Genomic DNA, 11,930 nt, shown 5'->3' with positions numbered 1-11,930 from the left:
TGTTGTCACAGCACTGGGTCAGTACAGCTAGAGAAAGAGGGAGCATTAAAGGGCCACGCTGAGCACTGAAGGCCAACACCAGGAAGAGACACACACTTTTCTCTTTTTCCATTTTCTCTAAGTCATTGCAAGGCCCTACTTCTCTGCAAGGGGTGGAGAAGCATGCATGTACTGGGAGGTGAAGAGCTACTGCTTGCCATTATTCCCAAATCCAATTAGACATCAGTGAAATGTACATTACTGCTGAGTGCGAGAATGAAAAGTCACTAAAACTTGTAAATAGGCCCTGCTGGCATGGCTCAGTGGCTGAGGGTGGATCTATGAACCAGAAGGTCACGTTCAAGTTCTGGTGCGGGCTCCATCCCCAGTAGGGGACCTGCAGGAAGCAGCAGATCCATGATTCTCCCATCATTGATGTTTCTGTCTCTCTCTTCCTCTCGGAAATCAGTAAGAATATATTAAAAAGAAAAAAAACGACAAAAACTTGTAAATAGCTTAACATAGATATTTATAATAGTTTGAGTTAATTCTATAGCAGTTGTTGGATAATTTCCCCCAATAAATAAGACATTTCATTTAAGTAAAGTAAGCCTTAAAACATTCGTTATTTTTTTTTTTTTTTTAAATATTTTTATTGTTTTGAGAGAGAGGAAGGGAGAAAGAGAGCGATAGAAACATCAATGATGAGAGAGAATCATCGACCAGCTGCCTCCTGCACAACCCCACTGGGATTCGACCCTGCAACCCAAGCATGTGCCCTTACCCGGAATGGAACCCGGGACCCCTCAGCCCACAGGCCGACGCTCTATCCATTGAGCCAAACCAGCCAGGGCAAAACATTCGTTATTTGGTTGCAATGTAAAACTCTATTATTTTGAAATTTTGGTGATTAATTAGAAAACGAGACATTGAGCCTAATGTCTAAATACAACCAGATGAATGAGGCTCCTGGGAACCGGTGGAGAGGTCAAGCTGGGTAGGGCTTTGGTCCAGAAATCGCGGTGGGGGCCAGGCTAGAGAATGTGAGCGCACAAAAGTGGGGGATGGCTGGTCCCGAATGCGCTGGGCGGAGACTGGGCGGGGAAGCCACCCTCACCCCCCGACACACACACACTCCCAGGGGACCCCCACACACACACCCCTCCCACCCCCCCCACCCCCCCACCCCGCCCCTCGCGGCATGAGTCGGTGTTTCCTGCGCGGGGCTGGCCGGGTGCGCGGGGTTGTAAGAGAAGGCACCAGGGCTGGATGGGGTCCACGACAAGCCGCCTTATTTTCCAGGGTCCCCGCCCGGGTGTACTGCTGGGCGGTGGCTGCGCGCGTGCCTGTTCCCAGGCGGGTTCCCAGGCCACGTGCTGGCGCATCTGCTCCGAGAACTGGGAGCTTCCCCTGCGCGCGCTGGCCTGACCGCCCTGGCTCCTTGCGCGCCTGGGCACCCGGCCGCTGGGCCCTGCTCATCCCGCTGGGGCGCATGTGGAGAATTTCCCCTCCTTGGGGGTTCCTTGTCTTGGCTCTGAAAGGCTGTGGACTGACTTGGAGCGGCTGCAACAATCAGACCTGTGGCCATCATCACCAGGAAACCTTGGAGAAAAACAATGGGCTGTTTTGAATTTAGGCAGGCATGGTAGGAATGAAAGGATTTTTGAGTCTCCTTTCTTAGACGGATCCAAACCAGATTACTAAAAAAACCAAAAACAAACAAACAAAAACACCCCAGTGTCCTATTTTACAGTGTACGGAGTGATATCGTAATTGCAAAAAAAGTCTTTCCTTAAGTATATTACAATATTTTCAGGGGAAAGATATTTGTGCTTAGAATTAACTGAGTTACCCTATGGGCACAAATAAAATTAGTGACCTTGGAAAACGCAAGGTTGAGATTTACATTAAAGCACTAATTTGGATTAATAAATTAATATAAATATTACTGTGATCTTATCACTGAATGAGGTCCATCAGGTCCATCGTATGAGAGCTGAGATTCTTCGGTAAATAGCGACCATAGTTAAATTATCTTGACTAAATAAAGACTGAACAATTTCTAATAATACTGAAAATTCCTCCTTTTCTACCTGGAAGTAGATTTAAGACTCATATTTAAAGACAATTTGATTGTTTGTATATTTCTAAGGGTGGGACGCATGAACTGACAATGTATGGATATAAAATGAATATCTAAGTAAATTGAGAGACTTAGAAAAATGCATGCAGTAAATGCTTCTTGGCTGATGCTAAGCTACCCCAGGGTTCTTGGATCTGTGTAGCTTTTAGCTTCAGAATGAGTACAATCCCAGAAACCTGTTTCACCAACAATTACATAGCTAGGTCACTTTCAATCTGAGCAAGTTGCCTGCTTTGGTATTTTGTGGGTATGAATTCTACCATTCAGTAAAAAGCTAAAAATGATCTGCCATGTATAGGCCCAGACACTTCAATGACTTCAAAAAGGCAAAGGCTTTTTAGTTGAGGTTGTTTGCAAGCAGTGAGACAGACTTTGGCTAACTTAAGGAAGGCAGGCATTTCTCTGAAATAGGGCAGATGAACACAGGCCTCTGAAAGGACCCAACAAGGGCAGCTCAAGTCCTGTCGGGGTCTGCCCTGGAATGAATCTGCCTTAGCCAGGGTCTCCTTTGGCTTTGCTGCTCGCAGAGTTGAGTTGCCCAGATCTCTTTAGTTCCATGACCACCCCTAGGCCAGAGGAGGGTGAAGAGTGTTGAAAGATGTTCCCATTGAGACTTGATGTAAAGGCAGATGGTGAGTCCCCAAAGAAAATAGAGTTGTCACAAAAGAGAGAAGAGATACGGCATGGACAGAAACAAGAGATAGCTTCTACAGCTAGGAATGTAGTTACTAATAGGGAAAATGAAGAAATTATTTGTATTCAGCAGGCACCTTCCCATCGCCTTTCACTTGCAGATGTGAATTAGAGAATGATGGGGTGCTGTTTGTATGGTTTTACTATATATCCTATTGGATCCACTGGACAATAAAGTACAGCAGTTCCTCAAATAACACTGATGAGATGCCTTAGAAATTTAACTCTGCTGGATATCAATTAGCCTATGATAAAATTGGTTTACTTATACGGCACTTTACTTCAGGTTACAAAACCAATGAACAATGTTAAGTGAGGACTTACTGTAGATTCTTGTTTTACAGTTAAGGTCTCAATGCTGGCTTAGTTAAGCTCCCAGGTCCCAGCTATTCAAGAAGTTGGGCTATATTTTATTTGTTCCACACACACATTAAGCCCCTGCTGTATATCTGGTGCTAAAGTTGCAAAAAACATAATACAGTACAGAGTTCTGTCTTATGAAGCATACCTACTCCCAAAACTTTGATGACTTGTGCTTAGTATCATCTTTACTAATAAAAGGATAATATACTAATTAGACTGGATGTCCTTCTAGACAAACCCACAGTGGTGGGGGCCAAGGCAGAGGTGGTTAGGGGCAATCAGACCAGCAGGGGAGAGCAGTTACGGGTGATCAGGCAGTCAGGCAGAGAGGTTAGGGGCAATCAGGCACGCAGGCAGAATGGTTAGGTGCAGTCAGGCAGGCAGAATGGTTAGGTGCAGTCAGGCAGGCAGGCAGGCAGGTGAGCTGTTAGGAGCCAGCAGTCCCAGATTGCGAGAGGGATGTCTGACTGCAAGTTTAGGCACAGGGATCAGGCCTAAACCGGCAGTCAGACATCCCCCAAGGGGTCCAGGATTGGAGAGGGTGCAGGCCAGACTGAGGGGAGCCCTCCCCCCCTCCCCCGCTATGAATTTTGTGCACTGGGCCTATAGTAAGCTATGAAAGAGATATGTATGAGTCCATTGAAGCTGATTCAGAAATGTCATGCTAGAAATAAACAGGGACATTAAAAATTATTATAACTGTCTTCTATGTGTTCCAAAGGTTAAAAGACACATGGAAGGTATAAAATAGACCCAATCAAACTTGTAGAGATGAAAACTACAATGTCAGGTGAAGAGGGCAATAGGAACAGCATTGAGGCCCCAGAGAAGACAGCATTTTAGCTGAGACAAGTATTGGGGGGGGGGGGGGGGGCGCGGGAGAGGCAATTATTTGAAAGGTGGGAAAAACTACTTGGAGAATCAGGGATTGAAGGAGTATCCATGAGAAATGGGAACAATGAGCAGCTAGCATCGGGAGAGAGGGAGGGAGATGGTGAGAGGCAAATCCTGGAAAATAACTTGGGAATGGATTGTAAAGCACACAGTCCAAAGTTGGACTTTGTCATGAGGATAATGGGGAGAGTTTGAGGGAGGGAAATATGAATGATCCTTTTGGAAGAACTTTGACTGCAGTGAGAGGGGGTTGTGAAGGTCTACAGAAGAGAAGGTATTAGCAAAGGCCATGAAAAATGATGAGAGCCTTGACTGAGATAGTGAAAATAGAGAGAAAAGAACAGTTTCAGGAGTTAAAATGGTAATGAATATTGTAATATATAGTAATGTATATTATATAATGAATATTATATGGTAATGAATATTACTATAGGAAACAAGGGAAAAGAAAGAATCAGCAACAATATTGGCTAATATTTATTGATTGCTTATTCTGTACCTAGCAGTGTTCTAAGGACTTTTATGTGTAGTTACTTATTTAATCTTCCCAACAAAGCTATGAAGCAGGTGCTATAACTGTTCTCCTTTTAAAGGTGAGGGAACTGAGGCACAGAGGGATGAAGTAGCTTGTCCATAGCTGGGAAGCAGTGGAGCTTACATTTGAACCCAGGCAGTTTGTCTTAGGAGCCTGCCCTTCACCACAGCACTTACTGCTGGTTGTCCCTACAGCTCTCAATAATCTCTCCTGATTATGATACCATCACTGAGTAAGGGAACACTGCAAGGACAGGTTTGGAACGTTCATTCATTCATCACATGTTCGCTGAGTGCTGACCATGGGTACTGGCATTACAAAGACATAGGAAGTGGGGAGACAGTGGGTCTCAGAAAGTCTATTGGGGAAGACATAAGTAGGAGACCATCACAGGATAGTATGCAGGAGGAGGTCAGCACCAAATGCTTGGGAAGACTGGGCGGGGTGGCATGATCCAGATGCTTGGCTGCCCAGGAAGGCTACCCATGGGAATTGCCCTAACTGAGCCTGGAAGGCTGCATGGACATTAGCTAAGGCAATGGTCAGCAAACTCATTAGTCAACAGAGCCAAATATCAACAGTACAACAATTGAAATTTCTTTTGAGAGCCAAATTTTTTAAACTTAAACTATATAGTTAGGTACATTGCTATTAACTTAATTAGGGTACTCCTAAGGCTTAGGAAGAGCCACACTCAAGGGGCCAAAGAGCCACATGTGGCTCGCGAGCCACAGTTTGCTGACCACGGATAAGGAAAGAGCTGTGGAAACCAGAACATCTGCTGACCGAGAAAGAGCCAGAGGCAAAGGAGTCTTGAAGAGAACAGAAGTAATCAGAATTGCACCGTGAGTTTTGACAAACTAAACAGGAAACTGTCTACGCATTGAATTTTAAAAATTGCAGAGCAGTGCCCTGGGGGTGGGGGGGTGGCAGTTGGTTGGAATGCCGTCCCATACACCAAAAGGTTGTGGGTTAGATTCCAGGCCAGGGCACATACTGAGCTTGCAGGTTTGATCCTCAGTGGTGCCAGAGAGTTTGGGAGGCAATCATTTGTTTCTCACATAGATGTTTCTTCCTCTCTCTCTAAAATTACTGGAAACAGCTCTAACGGGTTTGGCTCAGTGGATAGAGCATTGGCCTGTGGACTGAAAGGTCCCAGGTTCGATTCTGGTCAGGGGCATGTACCTTAGTTGCACTAATATCCCCAGTGGGGGGTGTGCAGGAGGCAGCTGATCGATATTTCTAACTCTCTATCCCTCTCCCTTCCTCTCTGTAAAAAAAATCAATAAAATACACATTTTTAAAAAACTGTGTTAAAAAAATAAATAATAAAATAAAATTTGTAGAAACATACACTTAGGTGAGAATTTTTTTTTTCTTTTTAAAAATTCTTTATGGTTTAATGTATTACATAAGTCTCCTTTTTTCCCCATTGACCTCTCCCCGGCCACCCCCACCCCCCATCACATACCCTCAATGGACACTACTCTCTGTGTCCATTGGTTATGCTCAGATGCATGCATGCAAGTTGTGGACGGAAGGGGCCACATGCTGACCTGACAAGCTCAGGGAAGCCCTGCATGGTGGTCCTGCAAACTCAGACCTAAAGTAACCACAAAGGATGGTCTGAAATTAAACTTTAACTAGAAGCAGTTATGATGGGTAGTTACCTCCTAGGCCAGTATCTTCACTGACAAGGTCAACTTTCACCTTAACTGAGCCTATCTGTCTTTTTGCATCTATGATAACATACTCTTGAAATGTCTGGGTAACTTGTAACTTCCCCTTTTCTGGACCCCTTGGGGCACAACCTAATGTACCTGGGCTCCAGGACAAATACCTCAAATTCCTTCATTGTTATGTTAATTGTTCCTGCACCCACCTAAGCATGTGTGTATCATTTTACTTTTTATCCAATCCCAGGGGTTTCCCTGCTTTGCTTTCTCCCACCTCTCTAGTCTATCACTAATGGATTTCATGTAACCCACCTACATCCCTTTCCTTTGATTGCAATGTATAAATACAGATGTAAGCCGATGTTCTCTGGAGCATTATCTCAATTCGTTGAGGTTCTGCTTCCAGGCATATGTTGACAGTTTAGCTCCAATAAACTCACAAAAATTCTTTACAGGTTTCAATGTGTGTGTTTGTTTTTTTTTACCTTAACAAAGTCCTTTGGTTGATCTCTTACCCTCTCACCCCCAGCCTTCCCTCATAGGTTGGACAGTATATTCGATGCTTCTATGACTCTGGTTCTAGGATTTATTTGTTTGTTTATTTTTGGTTAATCCTCGGCCGAAGATATTTTTCCATTGATTTTTAGGGAGAGTAGAAGAGGGAGAGACAGAAAGAAACATCCATGTGAGAGAAACACATTGATTGGTTGCCTCCCGCAGGAGCCACAGCAAGGCCCTGCCAGAGAGTATTCTGCAATCAAGGTACATGCCCTTGACCAGAGTCGACACCAGGGTCCTTTGGTCCACAGGCCAACGCTCTATCCACTGAGTCAAACTGGCTACGACTTGGGTGAAGATTTAATGAAATATAAAAATTGTGGAGCAGCACTGAATGCCTGAGATTGGAAATCAAGGAACCCACCCCAGATCTGGATCATGCCCCAGATTACTGAATTATCTATATAATCCTATGGCCCTACCACCACACTCCACCCTGTCCAAAGTAAAAAGCCCTTATCTTTGTCTACTAATCCTATTCTCGGACTTTCCTTCTGCCAAATACTAGTAAGGACTCATTTCCCTCTCATTCTAGGATACCTAGTTAACCTAAATTTCTTGCATTATCCGTGCTATTCATTTACTAATTTATTATTACCTCTCTATAGTATCCCCTGCACTATAGTCTATTGTATGCTGCTTAGGTCTGCATGCTTTTATCCCTAGTCTCGCCAATGAAAATGTAATCTCCTTTTGGACTGTGTCTTAAGTTCTTTTGTCTTGGTCAAGTGCCTAATACATAACAGTTTTCCCTAAGAATCTTGTTTTAAAATATATTTTTATTGATTTCAGAGAGGAAGGGAGAGGGAGAAAGAGATAGAAACATCATCAATGATGAGGGAGAATCCTCCTGCACACCCACACTGGGGATCCTGACCTCCTGGTTCATAGGCTGACACTCAACCATTGAGCCACACTGGCTGGGCTTCCCTAAGAATCTGAAATTGAGAGATTGTTGTAGAAACCAGAGACTGGGAAGTACTGTCCTGTCAAAAATAATACTGTTAAACATGATTCACTAGATTTTTAAGTAGCAGCTGAACTTTTGTCAACTACTTCAGTGACATTGAAATAGTTGTTCTCATTGAGAATCTGACATCTACACTAAAGTCTCCTCAAAGGTCTGTCTGGGTGCTCTGTTTCTATTGTACCCTAAAATATTTCTATCATATGAAAAAAAATAAAAATAAAAATAAAATAAAATAAAATATTTTTATCATAACTGAAAGTTTGTTTTAAGACCTCTTAATAAAGCCTTCACCACCTCTCCAGAATGTTATGGAGCACAGAGACGTAGTTGAAGAATTGCAACCATATATAATTATTTCATCAATAATATCAATAATGTTAAATAAATAAATCAATATCTAAGTTTTGAGGGCTTCCTGTCACCTCACCCTGTGAAATTTGTCAGCCTGTTACATGTTTCAGTATCTCTGGATCTATTTTGTTGCTTATTTTGTGCATTAGATTCCACATATAAGTGAGATAATGTGATACTTGTCTTTCTCTCACTGGCTTATTTCACTTAGCATAATACTCTCCAGGTCCCTCCATGCTGTCTCAAAGAGTAAAAGTTTCATCTTTTTTTATTTTTTCCAGATCTGGAAATATCCCAAGAGCCCATAAATAGATGAGTGGATAAAAGATGTGGTACATTTACACAATGAAATATTATGCAGCTGTAAAAAAGAAGGGTGTCTTTGAGACAGCATAGAGGTGATGATCTTAAAAAATATATATCCTTGCCAAACCGCTGTGGCTCATTGTCTGTGCATATAGACTCATGAACCAGGAGATCAGGTTTTGGTCCCCAGTAGGGGTTGTCAAGACGCAGCCGATCAATGATTCTCTCATCATTGCTGTGTCTCTCTCTGCTTCTCCCTTCCTCTCTCTGAAATCAATAAAAATATATTTAAGCCCGGCCAGTGTCACTCAGTGTTTAAGTATCGACCTATGAATGAGGAGGTCACGGTATGATTCCCGATTGTTTCTATCTTTCTCTCCCTCCCTTTCTGAAATCAATAAAAAATATATATTTTTAAAAAAGATGACTCTTTAAAAAGAGAGAGAGAGAGAGGGAGAGAGAAAGAGAGAGAGAAACTCCCACTAATGACACACTCCATTGGTAAGCCCAGTTGTTTCTCTTATTTTGTCTGTGTCATGGCTGAGTAGCAAAAATGACAGCAGAAAGAAAATCTAAAGATGGACTTAATAATCAAATACAGTAGGTACTTGAATAATGTCATTTCACTCAATGTCATTTTGTTAAAATGTTGATGGGATGCCATAGGAACTTAACTCTTTTTTATATCAATAGCCTATGGGCAGGTTGGTTTCTTGGAATTTTTCTTTTTTAAAATATATTTTTATTGATTTCAGTGATCATTTTCTGGAGTCCCAAGTAATGTGGGGCGAGAGTGAAAATCGCCTTCTTTAATTCATATGTAAAATCTGCTGGGGCCTCTAGGTTTCTAAGCCTGTAATAGATACTTTCAATGCCTGTGAGTAAATCCACGTCTGTCTGCAAATACTTCTCTTTTATTTCACCTAACAGTTTGTTTAGTCTGAACCTATGGTATGAAATTTGCCTTCCATTTTCAATTAGTTTTTCTTCAACATCCTTCTCTTCTGTAAGTAGATTGTCGTTAATTTCATCTCACTGCATTTCCAAGGAACTCTTAAGTTCTTTACAGTCATCTTCCAATTTCCCCCTCCATTTTGTCATCCATCTCTTCCTACAGGAAGTTTTTGCTTCGTGGATGTTATATGCTGCTTCGTACTCTTCAGCATTCATCATCAGGGCCTCCATGTGAAATTTGAGCATCCTCCTGTAAATAGCTGCAGCTTCCTCAATGGGGATCAGGGGCTGATCCTGGGGGTCTGACAAGACCCTGCACTGGGGACACAACAGCTCCAGGTCCTTCTTACAGAACAGGGTCAGGACCTCATGGTGCTTCCCACACAGGGGTATTTCTTCCTGCAATTTCCTCTGGCTCCCTGAGGTGGGGATCTGCTTAACAATCTCAATCATGTGACATAATTGGGTGTTCCTCTCCAAGCTCCTGTCAGGACAGTGGTGGAGGCAGACAGGACAGGGAAAGGTGCCCTGTAGACCTTCCCAGCGCTGGTGGATGCAGGAGGGACAGAAGGTGTGCCCACAGGCAATGGTCACTGGGTCTCTCAGGTAATCCAGGCAGATGGGGCAGCTGGCCTCTGCCTGGAGCTCAGCCAGGGAAGCTGCAAAGGCCATGGTGCCGTGAAGGTATCTATAGGAAGAGACTCTTCAATCAGTGTGATCCTTCAGGAGCAAGGACAGGTGGGAAGCCGAGGTTGGCTCAGGGCTCCCTCCCTGTGGAAGTCAGTAGGAGCTTCCACACAGAATCCCAGTGTCCAGATGATGTTCAGTCTTCCTGCCACCTTTTCCTTCTGTATTTAATGTCAGTTTGCCCCAAGTGAAAATCAGCTGTGGACTCTGGTCAAAAACCAAGCACTATCCAAATCATATAGTTTCTGTGGACAACAAGATATGGCCATTTAAAGGTTCTAGCACCGTTAATCCTTCTATCCCTGTATGAAGAGTATGTCAGGTAGACCAAGCCATTTAATCATGACAATATCTTAGGAGGAGTTAGAAGTAAAGACTATCTATTTTTAACTTTAAGGGAATTAGTCAATCTAGGCAAATTTATCATTGATCTCAATCATCATTAAAAATAGTTCCCTACCGGTTTGGTCCAGTGGATACAGGCCAGCCTGTGGACTGCAGGGTCCCAGGCTCGATTCCGATTAAGGGCACATGCCTGGGTTGTGGGCTTGGTTCCCGGTAGAGGGTGTGCAGGAGGTAGCCGACAAGTAATTCTCTCTCATCATTGATATTTCTATCTCTCTCTCCCTCTCCCTTCCTCCCTGAAAACAATAAAAATACATGTTTTAAAAAGTGATGTGTGCCGGGTAGCTCAGTTGTTTGCGTCATGGTCCAGATGTATCAAGGTTTCAGGTTCAGTCCATGGTTAGGGCCCATTCAATAATCAAGCAATGAATGCAAAAATAATTGGAGCAAATCAATCTCTGTCTCTCTGTCTTTCTCTCTTTCCCCTGTTCCTCTCAGGAAAATATATATATATATATGGCTGGTGTGGCTCAGTTGGTTGGAGTGTTGTCCCATGCACCACAAGGTCATGGGTTCCATCCCTGGTTGGGGTACTAAGAGAGGTAACTAATCAAGGTATCCCTCACACTGATATTTCCATGGCTCTTTCTCTATCTTTCTCCCTCTCTAAAAATAATAAAAATAATAACAATCAGATATCATAGAACTGTTGAAGGGACTATATACTATTATTTGTGAAGAAGATTTATAAGTAAAATGAACCTAACAGAGTTCCAAATTACCTATTTACAAGAAATATAAGGGATGGAGAAAGATGTGAAGGATGAACTGGTCAATTTTACATGCCAACTTCATTCGGCCACTAGATGCCCAGATAGCAGGCGAAACACTTGTTCTGGGTATAACTGTGTGATTTCTGGGGGAGATTATAATTTGAGTCAATGGATGAGCAAAGCAGATAGCCCTCCCCAATGTCAGTGGGGATCATCCACTCCACTGAGGGCCTGAATAGAACAAAAGCCGGGGGGAGGCTGAATTCACTCCTTGCTGGATGAATAAACCAGCACACCCACCTCCTGTCCTGGGTGCTGCTGGTTCTCAGCCCCTCAGACCCGCACTGGAATCTGTACCATCTGCTCTCAGACTCTCAGGCCTTCCAACTGCACCACCGTCTTTCCTGGGTCTCCTGCTTGCAGACCATGGTATCTGTCCTGTGTTGTTGAAACAAAATAAAACTTTCTTCTTGGCTTACATGTTTAACAGGATCACCTTTGCTTACCAAACATTTCTTCCTCTCACCTTCCAGTGAATTGTCTCCCACAACCTCAGAAGCTCCAGACCCCTAACCTTTCCTCACCTCGAGATGGTATAGAAGTCTCACTTCTCAAATCTTTGTGAAATTCCTGCAAGATGGTATAGAAGTCTCACTTCTCAAATCTTTGTGAAATTCCTGCATATAAAAGAATGTAATTAAAA

The 11,930-nt window shown here is 43.2% G+C and overlaps 1 protein-coding gene across 1 annotated transcript; it reads right to left on the bottom strand.

The window, feature by feature from the left end:
• Positions 1-9,500: 9,500 nt before the first annotated feature.
• Positions 9,501-10,094, bottom strand: LOC132236125 (putative tripartite motif-containing protein 61). Its single transcript, XM_059699519.1, has one exon. It carries the CDS (start codon positions 10,092-10,094, stop codon positions 9,501-9,503), a length of 594 nt encoding a protein of 197 aa, XP_059555502.1.
• Between the last annotated feature and the right edge of the window lie 1,836 nt (positions 10,095-11,930).

This window comes from Myotis daubentonii, chromosome 5 (assembly GCF_963259705.1).
Source record: "Myotis daubentonii chromosome 5, mMyoDau2.1, whole genome shotgun sequence".
NCBI lineage: Eukaryota > Metazoa > Chordata > Mammalia > Chiroptera > Vespertilionidae > Myotis > Myotis daubentonii.
Note: the sequence above shows the minus strand (reverse complement) of the source record. Positions and strands in the feature narration are given on the sequence as shown.

What these genes read in the sequence shown, in the direction of transcription:
- LOC132236125 (XM_059699519.1), bottom strand. Translation starts at nt 10,094, where the DNA reads ATGGCCTTTGCAGCTTCCCTGGCTGAGCTCCAGGCAGAGGCCAGCTGC.